The sequence below is a fragment of the Micrasema longulum genome, unplaced genomic scaffold, assembly GCF_059751315.1.
Source record: "Micrasema longulum isolate JH-2025_06_02 unplaced genomic scaffold, ASM5975131v1 h1tg002619l, whole genome shotgun sequence".
Lineage (NCBI taxonomy): Eukaryota > Metazoa > Arthropoda > Insecta > Trichoptera > Brachycentridae > Micrasema > Micrasema longulum.
The window spans coordinates 19,670-45,888 of NW_028279754.1; the positions used below are offsets into that span (position 1 = coordinate 19,670).

Here is a 26,219-nt window from a genome sequence, read left to right on the forward strand (position 1 = left end):
GAGTGTAGGCCTGTGCGGACTATCAAACGCCTTTTTTTAATATACAAAGCGTGAGCCCAAGGAACAATTTACATCATGGTTTTCCTCTATAACACGGCGTATATTGTGGATATGATCCGCACAAAACCGCCTGGTTCTCACTGCATTATAGGGGCTCGAACTTTTGTCAATATAATTATATAAACAAGCACCTTCCCCGGTACATTAAGTAGCGTAATGCCACGAAAGTTGTCACAGCTTAGTAAATTACCCATTTTTATAATTCATACTCACGAGTAAAACAAACATGGGTATAATATATTATGTACGAATGTATGTACGATTTTTTTTGTTTATTTAAAAATTATCGGTAAGTTACTGTGCATTAAAAAAATAAACAACGCGTGCGCGAAAAGCCAAATTAATAATTTTAATTCATCAAGATAAAAAAGCTATAAATCATATCGTGTATATTAAGTTTACTTTTGAAACACCCGGAATGAAAATATTTTAGTTTTTGTCATAAAAATATTATTGAATGTGTATTTTTAAATCATAACAGTTGGTATTAAATGAAATAGGGAAATTTGAGTAGTACCTGTTTAATTAGACGATTACAGCTTTTAACAAGAAATGTATACGTAACAAAATTTATACATTTACGTATGAAATACGTGTTGGTCCCAAAAAATATCATAAAACATATATTACAAAGCACATTTTTATTGCATACATTCGCACCCACATTCTATTTGTAATTTAAAATTTCCTGTCATAGGAACTAACATTTAAGACCGTGTCTATTGATTGACAAACATAAATATGGTTTCGTGTTATTGTATTATGTACATAGGTGTACATAATTGATTTACCTATGATTTCGATGTAATATATTACAGAAAGTAGATAAAATGTCCAGTTTTTCACTTTGTGATACTTGTTTAATGTAATTCCTTTTAACCTTCCTAGTTTTAACATTGTAATATAATAAATATCATACATTTAATAAACGATCACAAAATCGGTAGTATTTTTTTCCTGATGCTTAGCACCCAAATTAATCTCACAATTTATTCCAATAAATTACTACAACATTTGTTGCGACGCTTAAAAAAATCACAATTTAATAACATGCAAATTAATACTTACAAGCGCATGCTAGACTATATTCTAACATTTTAATATTGTTTATAACAGTATTTCGCATACATGGGAATATAATATATTACTTTTATTTATTGGTCGGGTATTATTCTTCAAAGTGTCGAGTAATACTGTGTAGTAAGTGATCCATCGAGTTGTTAAACCTTTCCTAGAACTTCATCAGCACTGTCAGCGACCTCCTTCCAGGAGATGTCGATATCTTCCTTTTCGCTGAATCTGGAGCACACAGCCATTCGCAAGAAATACGTTTCTTTGATCTTAGACGGCACGAGATGGATTTTTCCGCGGGCGTTTATCTTCTTGTGGAGAGCTTCATTATCCTCGTTACCTCCTTTCAGTCTGAAGCAAACCAGTCCCATGATGACATCTTCGACTACCTCGAAACGAGCATCAGCCTTGCAGAGGTCTTCGAATTGGTGAGCTAGGGCGATTTGCTTGCGGATATGAGCTTGGAGGTTAGCGACTCCGTACAGTCTGAGCACGAACCAAAGTTTGAGAGCGCGGAACCTTCTGCCGAGAGGAATTTGCCAGTGGCGGTAGTCGGGGGCAGAGCCCTGCATGTCGTGTTTCAGATAAAGCGGATCCACGTTGAAGGCATTCACAACCCAGCTGGGGTCCTTGAGCCACATGGCGGAGCAGTCAAAGTTTACGAGCATCCACTTGTGAGGATTGAAGTTGAAGGAATCAGCCGTCTCGATGCCCTTCATGAGGTAGCGGTACTCGGGGCAAATGAAAGCGGAGCCAGCGTAGGCCGCATCCACGTGCAGCCACACCCCCTCCCTATTGGCAACAGCGCCCAACTCTTCCAAAGGATCAAACGCGCAAGAACAAGTCGTGCCGAGAGTTGCGACAACCTAGAAAAATATTGTAATTATTTTTTGTATCGTTAATGAATTGCATCACGAATTCCATGTTGACATCTAAAACATAGTTTCACACTTACATAAAAGGGAATCAGCCCAGCCTCTTTATCCTGCCGAATAGCATCCTGTAGTGTGGTTCCCCTCATTTTTCTCCTTTCATCAGAATCCAAGAGACGTAACTTCACTCCTCCTAAGAGACCCGCTCGCTCGACTGAAGAATGAGCTTGATCTAAAAAGCATTTATAATTATATACCTACGAGTATTTTAATACACTTTAATATAAGATAATGTTTTTTTCTATATTGTAAAAGTTTTAACTGCGGTGGTACAATAATAAATACTCATGCCTAGTTCTACTAGATTATACCTGCTGCAAAACTTTCAAAAACGAACTTCCTTGATTTGTCCTTAAGATACAGTATTGTTAACTTATTTTCAAATTATTATGCATTTATGCATCAAGTAATGCTTCGATGAACTTTTTTTAACTATGGACATTAAATAAAGTCACATTTTTTAGATCAATATTGATTTAACTTGGTTGATTTGTTTAATTTAACCTTCCCCAATATTACATAACAGCCATATTTAATTTCTCACCGCAAATTATTTTGAAGGTTATGACATCGTGGATTCGTGGACGAGGTGGATTTTTGATATCAACCTTCTAAAATTAAGCTACTCTGGAAGTGATCTCAGTTCCACTTTCAATGTTCTGTTGAGAAATAATTGGTTTAGTAGCGAACATTGATTCAATTACCAGAGCGAGGCGCTTCGCTTGGTACAAGCATAATCCGTGTACACGTACTAAGGGTGGCCATTGTAGGAACGCTCTTATGAATGTTTAGCTTGAATATCATATAATACAAATATCTAATGAAATATAATAAATAATTTCCTGCCTACCAAAATACTTTTATTGAAACGTTTCTTCGGCACGGGTCATCCCGAAATGATTACCTATACTTTTATGTGTTTTTAGAAATAAATAATAAGGATGTTCAGTGCTACGGGAAATTGGATATAAAAATGTTTTCTTACACGCAGTAGGTTTTTCGAAAACGTACAAAATGATTTGAATAAAAATGAACTACGTCACAAGTTTTTGTGATGGTTTCATGAATCAGCAGGACTCACCGACTAGAATTTGTGACATCACAAGCGGAGTAATTTCAAAATTACAAAACTTTGAAAAATCATACCACTGATAATACGATAGATATATTTTTTATGTTTTGGCTGAGTTTTGTAGTCTATTAAAAAATAAGAAAAATAAAAAAACCATTGAACTTCTTCATTCTGCAAAGACTTTATGTAGTATTTGAGTAAAAACAATACAACAATACGTAATCCGTGCTAATTTATAAAAAAGGGGTATGTATTCTCTACTTGAGGGAGTGCAGATATTATCCACGGCTTTATCCCACTGAGTTTATCAAAGGTATGCTTGGATACAACCCTCTGGGGTTGGTAATAACTCTCATTACAACAGTTTAAAGACTAGGGCCTCGATTACTAGGGGATATTGATGGGAAGAAACAGTATTATATTGGTTTATTTGATGTCCCGACTACTCTCCAACAACAGAAATAATGAAATTCTGTTTCTCGGTCATCATAACACTAATTATAGTTGCCATGCGCCTCTACCCAGAATAATTAGATTTGTAAATGAAAATGAATCTTGGTTAACGGAAAGCATTTTTGATAGGGAACTTTTTGATCAACGTTACCAAGTTTTCGACGCGATCGAGGGGGGGGCGCACGTGGTGGTGGTGTTCTTGTAGCAGTCCGTCGTGAATTTTGTGCAAAGCAAGTACATTGAATCAATACCATCAATGAACTTGTGTGGGGTTTTCTACCCATCGAAAAAAACACACATCGTATGTACATGTATCCCCGGTGGGTCAACTTACTCCTGTTTGCTTCATTCTTTTTCGAACACAATCAGTGATAACAGTTTTGCTACGGATGATTTTATGGTTATGGGCGATTTCAATATACCCAACTTGATTTGGAGTAAACGTATCGGCCATAATTACCTTTTCTCATCTCACTCGAGTAATGCTGAAATAACTTTATTTATTGACACGATGGCTTTAACAGGCCTAGATCAATACAATCACATTCTCAATGAAAATGAAAGGACCCTTGATCTTATACTATGTAATAGAGATATAAAGATATTGCGTTCAGATTTTTCATTGGTAACGGAGGATAGTCATCACCCCACAATTAATGTTCAACTAGAAAAAACAACGACTCATCGGTTCATCGATTGATCGCATACAGTGTTTTTGTATCATAAGGTGGATTACTATGCTATAAAACTGCGTCTTTCTCAAACGGATTGGCCTACTTAATTATGCTTTTTCGAACAGCAGCACGGCTTTCTTAGAAAACGATCAACAACAACTGATCTAGCAGTATTCACTCAATACATTTTCTCTCAATTTGAAAATAAAACTCAAGTAGATGCTATATACACTGACTATGCGAAAGCCTTTGATAAAGTAAACCATCTTACTCTTTTATTAAAGATCGAACATCTGGGTATTCACGGAGATCTTTTGCGATGGTTTACTTCTTATTTGACAAATTGCTGTCAATCTGTTGTAATCGGTGGCTTCTGTTCAAACTTTTCTTCTATACCATCAGGAGTGCCCCAAGGTTCACACCTCGGGCCACTCCTTTTCAATGTCTATATTTATGATATCAGTCAATTTTTCAAATTCGCACAATTAAGTCTTTTTGCCGATGATACGAAAGTATACTCACCTATTAATAATGATCAAGACAGTATAAATCTTCAAGAAGACCTTAATAGATTAAACACATATTGCACTAAAAACAGATTGTCTATTAACATTAAAAAGTGTCAGCAAATTTATTTTTACCGCATTCGTTCTAAAAAAAATAATTATTTATATAAAATCAACGAGTTAACTATAAATTCTTCTACGGAAGTCCGTGGCCTTGGTGTTGTACTTGATAGTAAACTTACATTTAACAAACATATAGAAAATACTGTAGAAAAAGCTTACAAAATGTTAGGGTTTGTCATACGATCAACCAAACCTTTCACAAGAACTGACGCATTAAGAAAACTTTTTTTTTTAATATGTACGTAGTGTCCTCGAGTTTGGTTTGCCGATTTGGAATCCTCAATGTAATACTTACAAAAATCGTACTAAACATATTCAAAACTATTTTCTTAGACAATTAGATTTCAAAAATAATGTTTCATTCTCAAGTAGGACTGAGTCCACTAATTTTCACAAGGTTCAAAATCTCGCAACTCGGCGTACCATGTTGGATATGAGCTTGCTATACAAAATTGTTAATAACGTAATCGATAGCCCAGAAATTATTAGAGGCATTTCATATCGATTCCCTGTCCGTAGAACTCGTCAATCTGTACTCTTCGACATTCCTAACTTAATGACCAATTATTTAAAAAATAGCACTCTACGAAGAATACAGATTACCAATAATGACAGTTTTAGTGACATCGACATACTGCATTGTAAATACCATATTTTTATCAGATCTGTTAAAGACATTTTTTATTTATCTCCTGCTTGACTTTTAACGTTTAATTTGTTTTTTAATTTTATCTTTTAATTTTAACTTTTTAATTATAATTCTTAATTTTAACTTTTAATTTAAAATTTTAACTTAATTTTAATTTAAACTTTTCATTTTAATTTTAACTTTTAATTTTAATTTTAAACATTTGATTTCAACTCTTAATTTATACTTACATCTACTACCTGCATCTAATAATTTATTGTTGGTTGTGATTTTTTACAATTAAATTTAAATGTTCATGGAAGCAGCGAGAGAGGGAGGAAAGTAAAGTAGCTATACAATGTCTTCTCCTTTTTATGAACTTTTTATATTATATTTTTATTTTTACTTTTTTAGAATTCAATTATTTTTCCCCTCTCCTCGTGCATTCATAATTAATTAGTGTGAAATCTGTAATTGGTCTTACTTTTTTTAATTGTTCTTTTGTACCTTGTTTTATATAAAGACTGTATGATTTCATTAATAAATAAATAAATAAAATCAAGATCTTAAATATTTTCATTGTAAATTGTTTTCTTTCTCCCAATATATGCATCTGTTTATCATTCTTTCGTCATCCATTCATTCCACGTTCCCAAACCATATTAGTGATCCTTTAAATAAACTTTATTTATAGGAACTGCAACTGCATAAAATTACCTATCGCTTTTACCATTTGACAAAAATAATATAATAACGGGTGATCTTATCCCATCTACCCTTGTACATTAGATATTGTGTTGTGTGCGTTGTCATGGTTAAAATTGTATTTTTTTACGTATATTCTAAAATACGACACCGTGTGAAAATTTTAATGCTTGCATAGGTGTCCTCTTCTTCCTGGCACTCGCCCAACTCATTGTCTAAGTATTTTTATTTATTTTTATTATTTTGAATCTGAAATAGGGCACTCATAAACATATTCTTATGTGTGCTCTAATAATAACAATGCACATATATTTTATTTATAAGTTGTTAAACACATATTTCTTAACCTTCTGTTTGAATTTTAATGTTTTATCCCATGCTGCATCAGTATGCTGTTGGGGTCGACACTTCTCATTCTAATGTTGTATATTCTTCGTTTCTGGGAGTCGCTTTCATCTAAGCCGTTTCTGTGCAAGATTTTGGAGCATCGAGTTATTCAGGACTTCTTTGGTCTTCCTCTGGATAACTGTCGAGGAAGATCCACAGACATTGCCTTACCGTATGATCTGCTGATTTCCGACTGATGTGCCCGTACCATATCTGCTCTCTCGTGTCTATTTCTTGTTCAGCAATTAAAAATTTTGTGTAAATTTCAACATTTATACTTACTGGAGCAGTACCCGACCAACTTGGGTATGATATCCTCATCTTTCCAGCCCGGGTTGGCTTCCTTCAGCTGCTGCAGGACCTTGGCCTTGGCCCCCAACAGGGCTACCAGGGTGGCCTCGCTGGCCGTGCCCTGGATGACTCCGCCCCCGCGCCCCCCCGAGCAGGCCAGGAACTCCGCGGGGAGGTCCAGCATCTTGCCCAACCAGTCTAGCATAACGACCTCCAGCTCCGTGCAGGCGGGACTTGCGATCTAAGGGTAGAAACATAAATATAACTTCAACAGCGTCAAGAAAACATTTAGGACAGGTATTTTGGAAACGTCTGAAGTGTCAATAACTTTCCTTATACCTTTTCGATCGTCCCCACCTCCAACCTTTTCCGTCCAGCCATTTCACACGTATCGTCTGAATCCACACGGCACGGTAAAACTAGGGCGGATGAATATTTATTATCCTGCAATCTTTTATTTATTTAAAATGTATTTAGCGGCTACTCAATCTATATAAAGATCTGCCGAAAAATCGAGTGGAGATTAGTCGGCCTTAAGGTGCACAGATTATTGCATTTTCCTGGCGTAAAATATTTTTTTAAAAAATAAATAAATTGCGCCCCAATAAATATCAATCCACCTGTGTTATTTTACTGTGCCATGTGGATAATTCTCATGGCGAGAAATGGGCCTGTTAATACTTTCTAGTTGTAAATATACTGCTCTGCTTACAACTCCTTTCCCACATATCCTGAAGTTTAATTTAATAATTGCCATAAATTTTATTTGAAAAAAAACATGGAATAAAAAAGTACCTGTCAGCTAGCTTCTATTAACCTCTGAGATACCTTGCCATTGATATCATAAAATAATGCGGTAATTTTTTTTTAGTTTGACACTATCAGGGTATCATTTTGCGAATCCAGATTACTACTATTTTTCACACACTATTAAAAACAAGTCCCGCAAAGTAATAATGACTAAGCATTTTGAGGAGAAGTAAAGCCAATCTCTTTTATGATAAGTAGACAAAAAAAAGTTTGTTTAATTTTTTAATGAGTTTGATTTTGTTTAATGACAGGTCGTGAGACCTGTAAATGTCTTTCATGAGTTCTCCCTCTCGGTTGCAAGAAATTTAGATCTTATCAATTGATTTTAGCCAACATTTTGAGTGTGTCCAAATGTTTACTACTGGACCCACCCTTTATTAAGAAAGTTATAGGTTATTAATATTGAAATGTATTGCAACATGATGGACATACATACTTAAAATATCGTTGAGTAAACCAACCTGTTGGAGTATAAAAAAAAAAAAGTATATTCAAATGAATTTTTGCCCACATCAACAAAGGTTTCAGCTCTTCTACTTTACAAAAGTCAATATTATTTAATACATATGGATGGTTTAAACAGGCAGAATGGTGATGTTACACCATGTGTAAAATGACAGGTGATAAGCCTTGTCAATGCCTAGACTTTCGTGTTTCCTTCTCAAAAATGTTCTCTATCTCCATTGTAATATATATGTCAATTAATTTTTAATTTACGTAGGCAATCTGACAACTTAACGTTATGGTGAATTTTATGGTTTTGAAAACCTTTGGGGATAAAATAATTCGTCGTTTAATTATGAATTGATAGTCCATTATATTGGTAAGGATAAATCCACCCCAGGAAATGAATTTCAGCCAGTTTCCGTGATACGTATTGATTCTTGGCGGAAGATTCAAGGCAGGAAGAAGGAAAGTTCACGAATTATATCTCCATTTTCGGGGTCAGAATTTACTTCATGAAATACATTATTTATGTTGGCCTCAAATACATTTATCTTCTCGAAGATAAGCTTGGATCAAATCGGATTCTCAACCTCTGGGTACTGTGATATATAAATATATACATATATTACGTAGGTCAAGTGCGCAAACTATTAAATTATCGAATGCTTTCTACTCTCTACTCTTTAAAACAATAGACGACTACTCTTAAAAATATAAGTTAATTTCATTAATTCACAAGTCAAATTTACATATTTAATATAAACTCATTTCAATTATTACCTTAGTTTTAGTTTTGTCTTGTGTTAGGTACATTAGTATCAGGATCAAAATATATTTTTATTTTCGATTATATTTTTTAATATTTCTTTTATAAATTATAGTCCACAGTTCATTGAAATCTTTGATGACCTTTGCTTATGTTTCCATGGAATTATTTATTCGTATTCGTATAAACCTTAGTTATGAGGTACTCAGTTAATTATTTATTGAATTTTAAACGCTTTACTATCTGAACAACCGATAACAAACTGCTTGTAACTATAACAGTTATGAAGAAAATAACGTAAAAATGTTGCATAGATACTCCATCCGGCACATCCTACTGTCGGCCTCCTCGTGAGGGCCACCGGGCAATGCAGCACTAACTTACTGTAGCAAACGCCAGGGGAGAAGGAGAGTCTTCAGCGCCTTAAAACCGAACTCAACTTGGCTAAGGGAAGGCAACTCCTGAAACAAAAATCGGGTCTAGCCGACCCTCAGGGCCCTTGCAGCCCAGATCTCGAGAGCGCGGGACCAATCGTTCAGTCTCTTTAAAACATCCCGATTACGAAAACACCATAATACGATTAATAATTATTTACTTTGTGGTTAACCTTTATTTCTATAAATGTTGGTCAATATTTGTATATAACCATTTACCGACTTATTTTTTTGTTTTTATTTATAGATGATTCGGAAAAACTAGTGACGTCATGTCAAATAATTTTTTTTTCGTACATTTTCAAGATACATTGCCGTACAATGTAATGCTCTAATTTTCACCACACGTAAGAATATATTTTTATATCCAATTTCCCGTTGGATTGAACTTCCTCATTAGTATTCTGGCGAAGACTCGTGTACGTTACGAAACCGGTAGACATATAAAAGTCGGTAAGTAGTCATCTACAAATAATAATTGACTTGCATTTTTACTACATAATATACGAGTAGTTTGCAATACGATTCTCAAACAACGCTAATTTCCTGCTCTTCAAAACTATATTGATAAAATTAATTAAGATAGTAATTTTGTTTATTATAATATTTTTAGTTTGCATTAAGGCCATATTATCATTCGCAAGGTCCCGAGGTCAGTTCCCGGCTGAAATATGAATTTAAAAACGTATTTTCACTTTTTTTAAATGTGTAAATTGCATTTCTTGTATGAATTCCGATCAGTGCGCTATTTTGGGAAATCAATAAAGATTATTTTTTTAATTTAAAGAAACAATATTTGCTTCTGTAAATAATGCCCGTAATAAGCAGTTAAAAATTATTTTTAATGTAGCTACATTATTTCTTGAAAAGAAGTCAAGGCTATTTATAGAAGGTTTTTCAGAAAAGTAGGGCAATCTAGCGAGCATATATTATTACAATGTTTTTTTTCAATCTCAAACATACCTTTAGTTTCAGACAAACATTCTTAAGTTAAAATATTTTTATATTAATTTGATTATTACAACACTTTTTACTCTCACACGTAATCGTGCAAAGGGCATTAGATTAGTGATCCAAATAAAGTTATGTTCGATCAATTTTTAAACTAATATAAATAAACTGTGCGTCGGTATCCACCTCGAAATACAACGTGGTTAGCGCACTTGGCTACTGCGCATGAGGTCCTGGGTTAAATTCACGAGGTTGGCAATTGTGGGCTGGGGTGGAGCCATTTTATCTATACAAGATCCATTAATTAAAGTTCAAAAAGCAATTATACGAATCATTTTCAAAAATCTACTTCTGTGTCATTCGGAACCACTATTTTAGAAATTAAAAGTTTTTAATGTGAAACAGTTATTTATAATGACCCTGTTAAAAGATGTCCATGATAAGAAACCACCTGGTTAAAATACACTCCAAAAAAACCAGAGCCATAACTAAAGGTAATCTTGTGGTTCCTCAAATGAAGACAATTTTTGCCCAAAGACATTCAAGTTTTATATGACCTCGATGCTATGAGTGAGCTACCTCAAGAAATTACTCATTCTTTCAAAAATAAATTCCCATCTGAAGTTAAAGAATGGCTCATCAGAATTGGCAGAAGTCAGCCGGATGAGGTTCTAAGAATAGGAATTAATGCTGCCTCCAATCTTCAATATTCAATGTCTATTTTTCTTTTATTTGATTTGTACATTATTTTTATATCTGTTATTTTTTTTACTTAGCTTTTTAGTTTTTGGAATTCGAACTGTTAGTTGCCTATTTAAAAAAAATAGTTATTAATTTTATTATATTTTATTTACTCATTTGTCATATTATCTTTGATATCTTATAACTTTTTTTTTTCGTCTTAAGTCGTTTATAATTTTTTTTTGTGTTTTTTTGGTATTTCTATATTTTTATTACAATGTTCTCGTAGTACTATAATTGTTATTATAATGTAGTATAGTGTGTATATATATATAAATATAAGAAATGTAGCTTTAGAACGGGTATTTTTGTATCTAGTGAAGCTGCTATGATTATTTTTTTGCAATTCAATTCGATGTCAAACACTTATTTCGTATTACTGTATTTACTTTAATTTTTTGCCAATAAACGCCTTATTTCGGCACTGAACCTGAATATATTTCGTCTACAATGTTTGGTCAGTGAAATAAAAAAATTTAATACCCATGTAAAGCCGATGCAGGCGATCGCCCCGCTCAGCATGTCGGCCACGATAGCCGGGTAGCTGTTGGCCGTGGGGAAGTAGGCGTGAAAGCGCGGGGAGTGCCAGTGGGTGACTCCTGGCATGATGACCCTCTCAAGGTCCTCCATCACCGCCCTCCACTGCTCCGGCTCTTGGGGTGCCTCCGCCGGCACCAGCGGCCGCAGGTAGCCAGGCTCCACAGTGGGCAACACCCGCCTAGCAAAAAAAAAAACATTCATAAATAACAGAGAGAGAAAACTGTTTTTATATGTAGGGGTTCGGCTGTCAGTACGGTGGCAGTGACTCACATCATGCTGGAGGGTGTGATTCTATAAAATGCTGGGAACGCCCAGTTACATTCCACCGGCAACACTAAATCGCGTCCACGTCACGAATGGTGGGCAATCGGATCACTCTCATAACGACGTGATCACAGCAGATTACGAGAGTATGAAAGGCGAGTTACGGGCACCTTCAAACTAGAACCAACCAGCTAAGGGAAGGTAACCCCGACAGAAAAAACCGTTAGAGAAGGCAACGGGAAACCACGCTGGTCATATTTTTCCAGGAATCACTACAGCAAGTACATAAGCAGTCGTCCTGGTTGCAGAATAAAAAAAATAGCACGGGACAGAAATGCCTTCGCTGCAGTTAACGCCAAAGTCGTGGGGACCCGACAAGGCACCGGAAGAAGAAGAAGAAGTAGAATATGTAAGTCTAGGCTTTACAGGGCATATCATCTAACGCTGCTGGTTCAACTAGTCATATTGCGTATGTTTGAAAAACACTTAAAAAAACAAATGTCCTATCATTTGCTACCTAAAATATTTTTGTCAGAAGAACCTTTTTACAAAATAAAAATAATTACTAATACATAATTTTGAATTTATTAGATTTTTTACTAATTGATTTAATTTCATAATGAAGATACCAGTCTCGTAGATATCGTGAAAGCGATAAAACCGGTCAGTATTCCCAATTTAAGTATCACTCGTCTTTTATTTTTGTTTAAACTTGCACCAAGAATTTTCAGTAACAAACTTGAATCTTTAAATATGCTATTATTGATTGAATCGGCATTCACTTCGTCACACTTTGTGATAAGTTATTATAAGAAAAAACTTTGCTGTTATAGTTACGCGTTTATTCTATGAAAAGATTCCATAGTGAAGTTGTTTTCTTTCCAAAGAATAAACGTGTAAGGCTAATTTAATTGTTTATTTACTACCATTATAAAACTTTTATTTGCATTTATTTCACTGAAAATTTATAAATATGTAATACAATAGAACTTTGTTTACCCGAACTCCAGTCATCCGGATGCCAAATATCCAGAAAATAAAGATCTTTTAATAACAAACTACTGCTCGTCAAAGGGTTTCTTCGTCAAAGCAATTAACTTTTCTGGAGATGTTTAAGTAATCAATATGTCTCTTTTTTAATGATCCCGTGTAAGTTGGATTCGTTTCGACGTTTCGGCTACTATTGCAGGAGCTTCAGAATAAACTGTGAGTTTTTGTAGAAAAAATATAAGCTTATGTACTAATATTTTGTACCGTGTCACAGTCGGCAGTAGGCACATTCCGTGTTATTTAAGTAGTGTGTAGTGCCAGGAACCACGTTGAGTTTAATTTCAGCCCGTCGTCATTGTTTATGTTATTTGGGTGTTTGTGTATTTCAATAGCCACTTTTATTGTTCGTGCTCTGTAATTTCTAGGTTTATGCAAAATCTTTGGTTCAAAGCCGAAAATATGTCCTGTGTGAATAAAGTGTTCCGCTAATGCAGATTTTTCAGGGTGCCCAAGTTTACACGCTCTTTTATTGTCCTCAATTCTATTCTTTGATGTGCGCTCTATTTGCCCCAAAACATATTAATAACAGTGGCCGTGAAAACCTACGCACCCATTTATGTTTAAGTAAGTTTTCAATGTGATTCAAATTCGCTGTTTTATTTCAAAAGCGATAAAATAGGTATATTAGAGTAAATTTTGCGCTTTCTTTCAAACCATTGCCTTAATTCAATGGCCAATCTAATTATCCGCGTTTTTTCATATCCGGATAACGTCTGGTACTTGTTGATCCGGATAGTTGCAATTTTACCGTGTATTAAAAAAGGAATAAGGAAACAACAAATGCAAGAAAAAACGATTAAACGCAACTTTTTACCCCATCCACTAAATTGATTTCTCCGTAAAATAAACTCGACAACTCTTTACTGGTATTATAAGAAAAAGTTTTTCAGACATATTTTAAGGGGAGGACAAAAAACTTTTACTAAAATATTAAAACGAATACTTTTACAGCATTTGAATGGTGTCGATTTAATTAGTTTGTGTGCTTCGTTGCTAATTTGGCCAAGTTTTGCATTGATAACAAATTGCTTTCGAATTGGGCCGATATGAACGGAACGCGTATTTTTATTGTTACGACATTTCTCAATGTCTTACGACTTTCAAAAACGGTAACACTATCCGGTGGCCAGTTCCACTGCAGTCACTTCCACAATAACACAACTGTTGAATAATCTGGTGTAATGCTCCATCAAGGTCCCCAATCATACCGCTGTAGGTCATGGCCTGTACCTCGTTCGTTCTAGAAAATCAGTTTCTACAATATTGGAATCGCCTTCAATTAGCTTATATCATTAATATTGCACACATTATGGAATGTTAATAATAATTAGCAACATTTATATAATTTGTTAATATCATGTAGATTTAATACTGCACTACCACAACTTGTTTCTAATTCGCCACGATCGGCGATCGTAAAACTACGACGCGTGTGATTTTCATGAGAGCGTTTTATTTATTTTTTTAATAAGTACTTACTAGTTTGTTATCAAATTATAAATTAAGTATAATTCATAATTCATAAATTGATAAGTACAAAAGTACTGAAATGAAAATGTTGCGGTGGGCAGGTTGTGTAACACGCATAGACAGGATCCGCAATGAGTATATCAGAGGGTCGTTCAAAATGGTACCTATTGCAAAAAACTGACGGAAAGCGGGATGAGATGGCATGGACACGTCATGCGTAGAGATGAGGACTATTCAGTAAGAAGAGCGCTCAATATCCCAGCTAAAACAAGAGATAGAGGTAGACCCCCAAGAACATGGCGGTCTACTATTGAGAAGAAGTTGGACAGAAGATCCTAGCGCTTGCTTTTCTGACCCTTGATGAACCGACATATAGGGGGAGGGGGAATAAGATAACTACAAAAGTACTTATATCCTTTGTTACTTGGGATCCTTTTTTAAACTTTTTTTTTCAAACCTAGAATGTAAATAATGCCTATTGTTTTTTTTTTCCTAAAACTGTGATAATTTTTGAAAATATTTCATTATGTCCCTACCTTCTTTTGTCTAAAATTTTATCTTTATTAGTGTTTTTTTCTAATTTTATTCACAATATATTGATGTAGATCTATAAAACATAAATTAATTTGATATTTAAGTAAAAAATACATATATTAATTAGATACATATCTCATATTCGATCTAGGTACGTATTAACTTTCGTAAGGAAACGCTGGAATTGTAATTTTGTACTTGTCATATAAAAGCCCTCTGGGCGTTTATAATAAATAAAGTCTTTATAAAACCTTTGAGGGATCAAATATTTTTAAAAGTCAATGCCGCATTTTACGCACATCCGTCGTTGTTCTGTGATTAAGATGAATTTTCCAAAACGGCTATTTACCTTAGTGTATATACATCTGCCTAGAACTAACAGAAAATTGCTGAAATATTTAAACGTTTGGGAAACCGTAAAATTTTATGTTCTTCTTTACAAAATTTTAAAAACATTTTTTTAACGGGGCTTTCAAAATAATAATAGTAATAAATAATGTTAAATTTATATTAAAAATCACAATGTGAAACTTAATTTATGTAATAGAATTAAGAATACAGGTAAATTAAGTCAGTTTTTGCTACCGTTTACGCAATTGCAAAATGAGGCAGATGACAATATCCGACATAAGCCTCACAAATCGCTAAACTTACCGTAAAGGAACAATAAAAGCAGTAGAGTTTGATTGAAATGAATTCACGGTTTATGGCATTGTAATTTGAAAAAGTAGCTCGAATTTTGGCAAAAAATTGTTTCAAGTATGAGCAAAGTTTGGGAAATACAATTTTGTGTATGAAATGGGACCAGAATCCAGGAGTACTATTCTGAATCACTCTCACAGCACGAGAAAAATGTTTTATCTCGTGTATTTTGTATGTAAATACACGAGATAATACGGCCGCAAGAGCGTTTGGAATACCAGCCCTGGACTAGCGTATTTGACTCGATGGCTACTCTCAAGTAAAAATTCTGAAAAAGTAAATAGAGTGGAGATGATTCCGCCTTGTAGTGTAGTGGTTGGCGTATTTGCCTACCATACTTGACGTCCCAGGTTCGATTCCTGGGAAGGTAGACATGAAATATTGATTTTAAAATAAAATACTCGCATAGATATTTTTGTTAATATTTAAAAACAAATATTACAAAAATAATGTGGACTTGTAAAACGCAATCATTAGAGAGCTAGAAACGTTTAATATAAAATTATAATATGTATTTTTTTTTTTTTAAATTCATTTTTTTGATTAAATAAAAAAATTATAATATTTAGAAAATAAATGGAAGTTTTACACTGCAATATTTCATTGTTCCTGGACTAGCACCCGAAGCGCAAGACTTATCTCCTTACCTTCATTTGACAGATGATCAATATACGCTGCATTTCGTATAACAATGCAGTGCCCTATGCACAACAGAGTACGGATAGAAACACGTTGATGATGTAGAGAAAAACTGAGAAGAACACCTTCGGTTTTTTTTTAATGTTGGGGTGTGTGGAGGGCGGCATTCACTGTCAATAAATAAAATAAATTTTTCGTACAGTTTGAATCAATTCAGCGATGGGTTTTCCGTTCCTTTGATAAACATGTTGTGATCATTCACGTACACGTTATGGTCAACATTGCAGCATACATAGTCCAAGTGTAATAATTACTTTAAATTGTATCAAGTGACACATTATAGTATAGTAACTTAATTGAATGTTAACATCATGTAAATGGCCGTGAAAATCTAAAAATGTCAGGTAATCAGGTCAAAATGAAGTAAGGCGCGTATGTAAGATTTACTATAAATATAATACTCGTAACATAATTTTTAAAAGCTTTTGTTACATTTTTTCTGAAATTTAAATATAACATCTGTATTACTGTTCAAATTTTAATTTGTAACTAAAAACAGTGAAACATTTTTTTTAAGGCTTATGATATGTATTTTCTTTACACGAAATAAACTCATTAATGATTTCGAACTGCCTTCACTCTAGCTAAAATTATATCAATAAAAAAGTATGAAAACAAGATTTCAATATATAAGCATCTTCCAATTGACCAAACCATTTATACGTATAATATAATGCGCTAACACTTTTTCAGAATGAACTTTTCAGCGTATGTGTGACCGGATTTTCGTTCGAGTTCGGCGTCCCAGCGTCGATGTTTGGAATTACAATATTAAAATAAAATGAATATCTCAAAAATTTAGTTTCCATGTTTAGTGTCAGATATTTGATATTCGCAAGTTTTCAACGTATTTTTTTACAAATACCGATTAAATACATCGTCTTATATTATGTGGGTACAAATAAATAAGTATGGAAAGGAACTCAATTTGTCTATTTATTAACCCGCACCGAATGGTGCATAGAGCACTGCACTGGTACACCAATCACAGTGCATCTTGATTATTTTTGTCACATGAAGGTAAGTTGATCAGTCTTACGCTTCAGGTACCAGTCTAGAAATATTCTAGTGTAAAAACATCTTTTAAAATAAAAATTTCATGTCAACCATGTCGGGAATCGAACCCGATACCTCTTGCATGGTAGGCAAACGCGTAGTCTTGGCAAAGATAAATTTGTCCAAATGCAAATATACTTTTTATATAAATTTATATTAGCTCTTTTATCCGCGCCACATGGTGTGCTATTATTATTATTATGGATAACTCATATAGCGCTATTTTCATAGTATAATACCTCAAGGGCGCTTTACAAAGTAATTTTTTATTCATTGGTAGACCTGCGTAGATACCATTACAATAATCGACTCTAAACACTACAAACGCATTTATTAATAATTGACGGATGGCATCAACTGGCAAATTTTTGCGTAGGCATTTAATCTGTCTCAGCTGGTAAAAGCATGAACCTATCGTTCTTCTAATTTGAGCGTCAAGAGAAAGGTCAGAATTAAAGAAGACTCCCAGTAGTTTAAAATTATATTGGTAAGCCATGATATTGATATAAATTAGTACACCGATTGAAATGTTCCTGATAAATAAATTCAATGAGAACAAGTTTATTATCATCAATCTTATTACTTATCATTAAAGGTGGTTTATACAGCGCCATTTTCGTGAAAATTACTTCAAGGGTACTGTACAATAAACATCCCAATACGTTTTGCGGCTATAGAGCATCGGTGATTGTTATTCTAATAAGTCTTACGGAATAGTCCTAAAATATATTGGTGATTTTTTTTAGTTAAACCCAATCAAATATATACACCTATTGTAAACGATAATGTGTTTTTATATTATAGGTATTATACGTGCGTAAGTACGAGGAGAAATTATTAATTGGTTGATATCTAATTTTATATGGAATAATCAATGCAGCTGCTACACCCAGAGTTAACAGCCTTGAAATATTTTGCAACTAAAGAAAAGGTATTTATCGGTTCTTAACCGGTCAAATGTTATAAATTACACATATATATAATGCACATTTTTAAATAAATACGAGTAATATAATAACTTGTTTAACAGGGCTTACGAAATAACAAACAAATTTTATCTTAATTATCCTTTAATTCGTCGACAAGGCTTATTCAAAGGGTAATCATTAATAATTTAAAAGAGTAAAAACATTCTGTGCCTTAGAGAATAACACATAAGAGGCCATTTTGAAGTTAAAGATGCAGAAATAATTGCAATTAGCTATTTTATACTTGACTAAACTACCAAAGTCCAAATTCGTCGTAAAAATGCTTTTCTTAGTTGAAAAAGAATGTCCACTTTGTTTTAATGCAAAAAAACATCAGTCGTCATTTTAATGTGTACTTTAATCATCAAAATAAGAGTTATTTTTCATCAAAAGCTCATTTTAAATTGAAATTATCTTATTTGGTTTATAAGTAATGATGTTTTGAAAATCGCACTATTACAAAATCTTGTTTCCTGAACGACTCCCGTGGTTAATCGTGAATTTCTGGTTTGCCTTACATTTAATTTGCAAAAGTTACTCAAGGCGGATTTGAAAAAAAAATGATCTTAGCATTTCGATATATAATGAACTGGTTTATGTGATCATTTTACGCAGTGTTAATAATTTAATATTCTGTCTATCTTTAAACAAGATCATTTCTTCGATATTTCCTTTTGTTGATTTTACGTTTTATTTTTCATTTATTCATTTTAAATTACATTTGTATACTGAAATATTATGGCATTTGTGGATGTGCCTGTGTTAAGCTATAATAATTCATAGCATAAAATATCGAGTAAATTAAATCATTCATAATTACATAGGTAATATGATTCAATACATAAATTTAAACATAACAATCTAAATAAAATAAATAACATTAAATAGGTACTTATAAAACTAATAAAATAATAATCACTCATATGATTAACAAACATTAACCAGTATACAAAATAATAATATCATTAAAATTTATAGAATGGTATTGTACAAAAATATAATCGTTATGGTAATTTAAATATGGTTTATAAATTTAAAATTAAAGTAATCAATAATGTAACAAAATAATGGTTGAAACGATATTAAAAAATAAAACCATATTTATATTTATTAAAACCTAAAATATAAATTAGCCATATTACCAGTTAATGTTTTTTTATTTATTTCCCTATAAGGGTCTTGTTTATTTTATTTATAAAACAATAAATTACAAATTTACTGAGAAATCAGTTTTTTGTTTACATAAGTCAAGTTTTCTAAATTAGTTAAACTTACCGATCACGAATATTTTCTAGATACTTCGCAATGTATTCAACCATCTCTTTGGCAAAGTCAGTGAATTCTGGGGCCTCCATCATTTCTAGAATTATAACAATGTCACACATTATAAAATATTTATGGTCGAAAACATCAATCACAGCGAAAACAACATATAATTCTATGGTTACAGTTTATAAAGCTTATTAAGGTGTTTGTTGATTTGTCGTATACTAAATTCCTTTTTCCTATTTTATAATATTTATTTTCTTTGAAATTATTTTATTTTTCAATCAGTTGCAATTTTTTATACAAATATAGGACTTGTGATGGTCACTTCAATCCATCAACATTAGTTTTTACTTCTTTTTTAGAAGTCTTCAAAACAATGTCGTCAGTCACTGGTTTACCAAAATCAATTGACTAAGTTTCAATACTTTTACTTTTAAAATATTAAAAAAATTACACCGAATAATGCTATACATAATAACCACATTATATTACCATTACATATACAGACAATTAGTAAGCATTACAATAAAAATCATACATTTATGATCCTTACAACATATGAAATCACAACGAACTAATATTTTTATGAAATCCAATAAATATACCATATGTAATTTAATAATTTGTTCTATTTGTAACGTGACAAATGTAAGTTAAAATCTCCGAAAAAAATATATAAGTAGGTAATTATCATATCAGTTATTATTAATGAACTTAAATTAACAACCCTGTTAAATAACCCTGAAGAGTGAAACGTCTTGTTACCGAAACAAGTCAATTGTGTAAATGAATAAAGTGGTTCATAAAACAAAATTATTTCATTTCTTAAAAATCATCCAAAATGAGTATGGAGGTACTTACTTCTTATTTTAAAAAATAATTGAAGCCTCTTTCTTCATTCGGCGAAAATCAATTTGCAATAAATTACCATTTTAATCGTAATAATAAGCATTGAATCCTCAACACATTAGGAATTAAGATCATAGTATTAAATATTTCAAAGCATACAATTTAACTGTAGGGGTAGTAATGATCAAATATGAAAGCTTTGCTTTGCGTCAAAGCTCTGTCAGAAACAGAGTTCCTGTGTGAGATGATAGAGAAGGAGCATTATTAAGTTTTTTTGTCCTGGATCAGAGGGGCTCTAATACAAGAAAAGTCAATTGTAGATACTGAAGTTTGTATGACTACTCCTATCATATTATACTGTTTATGTACAAGTATGTATGATATGTTTTCGTATACGTTTAAGAAGCTCTTTTACCTAGGTATTTAGCAATTAACAAATCAAAATCATTACTAGTAATTAAAATAAATATATTTTACAAATTGGTAATCAGATGGCAGAAGGGACCATTTGAAATTTTGTATTTTTTTTTAGTTTTTAACGGTTTTGATAATGTTTCAGTAAATACACGGAAAAAAACGACACTCTTATTTAATAATTATTAAAAACTGAGCAAAACACTAAAATACTTTTGTTTGTAGATTGAATAAATGTCTTATTTCGGCTCTCTTTAACGATTTTTTTAAATATAGACGGTCCCTTTTGCCATCCGACTACCGAAATTATTGTACACAAATAAAAAGTGGGGCAAAAATTAAGCAACTGAAAACATGCAAGGCACACTGAAAACAATTCGGTACTAAAATGTACAAAATAATTAGACTGGAACATTCGTACATTTATATTTCAAATAGTTTATAAAAAAATATTAATTACATTTTGACTTTCAAATAAATCAAATTCGGCCCTGATTTTATTGCGACAAGGGTACGATTAACTTACTCATAGTAAGAGAAATATAATAAAACGATACAGATGAGTGGCATATTATGTACCTTTTACGTTTTATTATAATATTCATACTTATGTACATATTTGAAATATTGTAAATAGGCTAGAATATTCCCGTCTAAAATTACACACAATATGAATAACATACCGAACTTCAAATATACGTCGTCCTTGGACATACTGAAAAAATATTCAGTGTTCAATATTACACATAAAAAAACACACTTTTGATACCTGACTAAACTATTCGGTACACCTGTCTGACATGTTGATATTAATTATTTACATGAATGTAAAAAGAACAATATACTTTTACTTCGGAATAGAGTTTAACGTACTATTGACAACCAGTTTTGTACCAAATGTACCACGTGTTTGCTACGTTACTGGCCAATTACAAATATCTAAAAAAATTAATACAGAAGAAAAAAAAATGTTGCTTGTATCATACTGAAACATAGATTTTTCATGAAAACAGATAGACTTATTCTCAACTTTATTTAGTTATTAGTAATGTGATGTATACTTACTAATTTATTATTTGATCGTATAGATATAAAATGAGGTACGATTTTTATTTTTTTCTATGAAATACAATAATATCAAACATTTTTAATTATATTTAAGGTTACACTACACAATTTTTATACAGACATTTAAAAACATTTTAGAAAGATCCCAAAGGTGTAAATTGTTCTTATCTAACCAGAATTATTTATTTATTTATTCATCATCATTTTTCACCCATAGCCAAATTTTTTCGTTTGCATTTAATCTGTCTCAGCTGGTAAAAGCATGAACCTATCGTTCTACTAATTTGAGCGTCAAAAGAAAGGTCAGAATTAAAGAAGACTCCCAGTAGTTTAAGCATTATATTGATAAGTCATGATATTGAAATAAATTAGTACACCGATTGAAATGTTCCTGATAAATAAATTCAATGAGAACAAGTTTATTATCATCAACCTTATTACTTATCATTAAAGGTGGTTTATACAGCGCCATTTTCGTGAAAATTACTTCAAGGGTACTGAACAATAAACATCCCAATACGTTTTGCGGCTATAGAGCATCGGTGATTGTTATTCTAATTAGTCTTACATCATCATTTTTCACCCATAGCCAAATTGCAGTGCATATGGTTAATTTCTGTTACACGGAAGGTTCGGTGATCAGTGATGCCAGTCCAGAAACAATGATGTATTGCAGTACCGGGAATCTAACCTGAGACCTCAAACATAGTAGTCGTCCGCGCCAACCACTACACCACGAGTCGGACTTATCCGCACTCGGTTTCCGTCTTCAGGAAATATTGTTTATTTATTGCGTCAAATTGTGTATCTACCACCACCCCCATTGGCCATATTTCTAGCTACATAGTATTATATTAAAGGTTTACAAAAAAATTAAACCGATGTCAGTAAATTCATTTTAACAAAAGAGTAAAAGAAACATTTAATAAAAAATGTATCATTTTATCAAAAAAATATAAAAACTAAACGTTAATTCATTATTGAAGATATTTTTATTGCGTTTTTATGATTTACCCAAATGCTTCAATTTTGATTTCCATTTTTAAGGAGTTGTAAATAAATCACTATTAAAAATGGGAATCAAGTTGAGTCCGCGGCACTAGCCACGATTATGTATTATGTTATTTATTGCAAGGTGAAAAATATCAAAACAAAATTATTAAGAAATACCCAGATTGGATTCCCACAAATTTGTACCACGATCATGTTTGGGTTATTCCCAACACATTCCCTGCATAATAAAAGATAACACAACAATATGAATTATTGATGATTAAATTACTTTACAAAACGCCGTTGGATTTGACAGCTTAAAAGTAATTTTAACAATATGACCTTTGACAAAAAAATTTTTGATGATTAAATGTATGTATTTTCTTAATCGTGAATTGGAAAAGTATATATTAAATTATTAACCGTAGTAGGAAAGTAGAAGATTATTAAATGAATTTTAAGGTACTCATCTTATTACATTTATAATTTTCGAATTATTAAAACTCATCAATCATGATCGTGCCAATCATTAATTTTCGAATTAATTCTTTATTGAAAATATAATACCAAAAAATATTATATTATATTATTTAATATCTTCTGAATCATTGAAGTTTCAAGAACAAACCACATAAATATTGTTTAATATTTCAGAAGCATGTATTCTACTTGCTTATTAAATAAATCGTTGCTTTCTTTCGCAAACGGGTATCTTCAGGCGTGATCCCGTGGCTAGTGCCACGGACTCACAGATCAAAGGTCCGAGGTTCGAACCCCACTCAACCCCAATTTGATTCCCAATTTCTAATAGTGAGTTCCTTACAACTTGTTGAAAATGGCTCCGAAATTAAAATATTTGGATAAATAATAAAACGCAATTAAATGCTCTAACTTTTACCGCGCGTAAGAAAACATTTTTTATATCAAATTTCCCGTAACACTGAACTTCTTCATTAGGTTGGTACATATTTATTATATTCCTTGAAACTTTTAAAATAACAAATTAGACGTGTCAAGTTATTAATAAAATATTATTACATTGCAATCAATAAAAAAATTGCCAAAAAGAACGGTATTTTGAAATGTTATTTTGAGTTTATTTATATTCGGATAATCCATAAAACTAGTAAATTTATTATTTTAATGCTCTATTTTGTATTTTTTATGGCCATAATCTCCAAGATGGTAATTCTAAATGGAATCAAAATAATAAAGCCATTTTATTTTGTTCATAAGAGATTAATTATCAAAATAATAATTCAATTTCGACACTGGCAAAAAAATATTTTATTGGATGATCGCCAAAAAACGTAATAGTATTGTAATAATATATATTGGCACCTACCTGTGGTTGTAAAACTGACTAGTTTTCACTAAAATAATGATTTGAAAATACAAGTTTGAGGCTTTCGGGTTTAAATTATATTGACAGATGAGACGGGTGTCGAGTGTGGAGTGTGGAGTGAACACGAGCGCTCTCTGTCACAACCACGGTACAATAAGGCCACAATCCGCGATACTGAGAGTGGGTCGTGGGTCGTGGGTACTGACGGGCACCCTGTATACCAACTGTTCCCAAACTAAGAACCACTTCTAACAACTGCTTAAGTTTTTATCGAGTAAGTAAAATACCAAAAAAATCATTTGAAATTCCGTATATTATGACTTATTCAACATTTACATAGCCAAGACGAGCATTTTGCTTCATTAGAGAGACATATATGTTAACTATAAGTTGTAAAAATATAAAATATATTATATATGATTTATTATGGCAGCGTTAGCATTTACTTAGATTATCCAGTCGATTTTACTAGTTGATTGCAACGAATTTTATAAGTCTTATGCACTTCAGCATTCAGTTTTAATATTAATTATGGCTGAAAATCTCACATCACACAAGTATGAGGTAGTGGAAGGGAGAATGCTTTTGATACTTCGTTATAAAAAAAAAAATATTTCATGAAGTGAAACTGAGAAAGTGAAATGTTTTTACGTGCAAAAGAAGCCTCCAGAGATACCATTACATATGCATAACTATACAAAATAATATCTTTGACTGATTGGTTCGGGGTCTTCACTCTCCACTGAAGTGAGACAAGGCTGCGTCCTTGCATATGCAAATCAATACCACCTGATCGAGGCATAGAAGTGATTTCCCCCTAAAGTTGTGTGACTTGGAGTACGCAAACGATGCAATTCTTCTTAAAAAGTCTGTTAGTGATTTACAGGAAATTGTTGACAAACTGCAGGAAAACTCTACTCGTCTGGGTCTCAATAATAATCTAAGCCTTATACCAAAAAGACTCTTAGAAATTATGTGCAACAAATCTTGTCCTGACCCTGATCAGCCTCTCCACAATAATGGACAAAGAATCGAGAAAGTCAACAGCTTTAAATACTTGGGAGTTCACATGACTGAGGATGGAAGCATGCACAAAGAGCTCGCAACCCGCGTGGAAATTGCTGGAGCAACTTTTAACATGATGCGTTTTGTCTGGAGCTTTAGTTTGTACCCGGTCAAAACAAAATACCGATTATTTAACTCTTGTACAATACCAGTACTCCTATATAGGTGTGAATCTTAGCACCTTGCCAAAGGTCAGAACATCAAACTTCCAAGTGACAATATTAAGCTTTATCGGTGGATCGACTTTATAACCAACATCGAAGTCCGAGAAGGGACGCAGCAGCCTCTTATAACGAGCATCTTTAGAATGCAGCGGTGGACCTAATGAATATCTTCTTCTTTCTGTGCCATATCAGATCTCCCCGAAGTGGGCAATTACTCTAGAGTTGGTATTCCGGTTCTGTGCCAACTGGAACAGCGCCTTAACTCCGCGCAGTCCCGTCCAGTCACGGACGTTCTCAGCCAAAACATCTGTCGCCTTCTAACTCAATGCTTTCCTTCAATCTTCCCTATCATGATCAGCTGTAAAAGCGGATATTAGCTTCCACGCATGATTTGGCCCAGATATGTGAGTTTTCTCTGGTTTTTTTAGGACAGTAGTTCTTTTTCGGCATGCGCTTGTCTTAGCACTTCTACGTTGGTCAGTAAATCTGTTCACGGAATTCTCAGCATTCTTCGGTGAAGCCACAATTTAAAGCTTCTAATCGGTTCATGAAGTTCACCTTGAGAGTCCATGTTTCAACCCCGTAGAGCAGTATTGACCACACACAGCACTTGACCATCCGCTATCTCAGTTTTGAATTAAAACTATCACTGCAGAAGAATGATTTCATGCCATTGAATGCTGGCCGTGCTATCTCTATTCTGCATCTAATTTCCTTA

General features: G+C 32.8%; 1 protein-coding gene across 2 annotated transcripts; it reads right to left on the reverse strand.

Moving 5' to 3' along the window:
- Positions 1 to 565: 565 nt before the first annotated feature.
- LOC148271858 (aromatic-L-amino-acid decarboxylase-like) lies at positions 566 to 24,433 on the reverse strand. Of its 2 annotated transcripts, XM_088240838.1 has the most exons (7): positions 24,273 to 24,427; positions 21,550 to 21,581; positions 19,610 to 19,694; positions 11,535 to 11,769; positions 6,894 to 7,143; positions 2,087 to 2,235; positions 566 to 1,997 (listed from the first exon to the last, which is right to left on the reverse strand). In XM_088240838.1, the coding sequence occupies exons 2-7, from the start codon at positions 21,578 to 21,580 to the stop codon at positions 1,281 to 1,283; spliced, it is 1,467 nt and encodes a 488-aa protein (XP_088096964.1). In that variant the 5' UTR covers position 21,581; positions 24,273 to 24,427; the 3' UTR covers positions 566 to 1,280. The 2 variants fall into 2 exon arrangements, with proteins under 2 accessions (XP_088096964.1, XP_088096965.1); XM_088240839.1 differs by lacking the exon at positions 21,550 to 21,581 and having other exon boundaries at positions 24,273 to 24,433.
- Positions 24,434 to 26,219: the final 1,786 nt, after the last annotated feature.

Bases quoted from the DNA above. Each gene is read 5' to 3' on its own strand.
- LOC148271858 (XM_088240838.1), bottom strand. From the start codon at position 21,580: ATGTCCAAGGACGACGTATATTTGAAGTTCG. The intron at 2,236-6,893 runs GTAAGTATAAAT...AATGCTTTTTAG, and splicing joins GTTGGTCGGGTACTGCTCCA to ATCAAGCTCATTCTTCAGTC. The intron at 1,998-2,086 runs GTAAGTGTGAAA...ATATTTTTCTAG, and splicing joins CTGGGCTGATTCCCTTTTAT to GTTGTCGCAACTCTCGGCAC.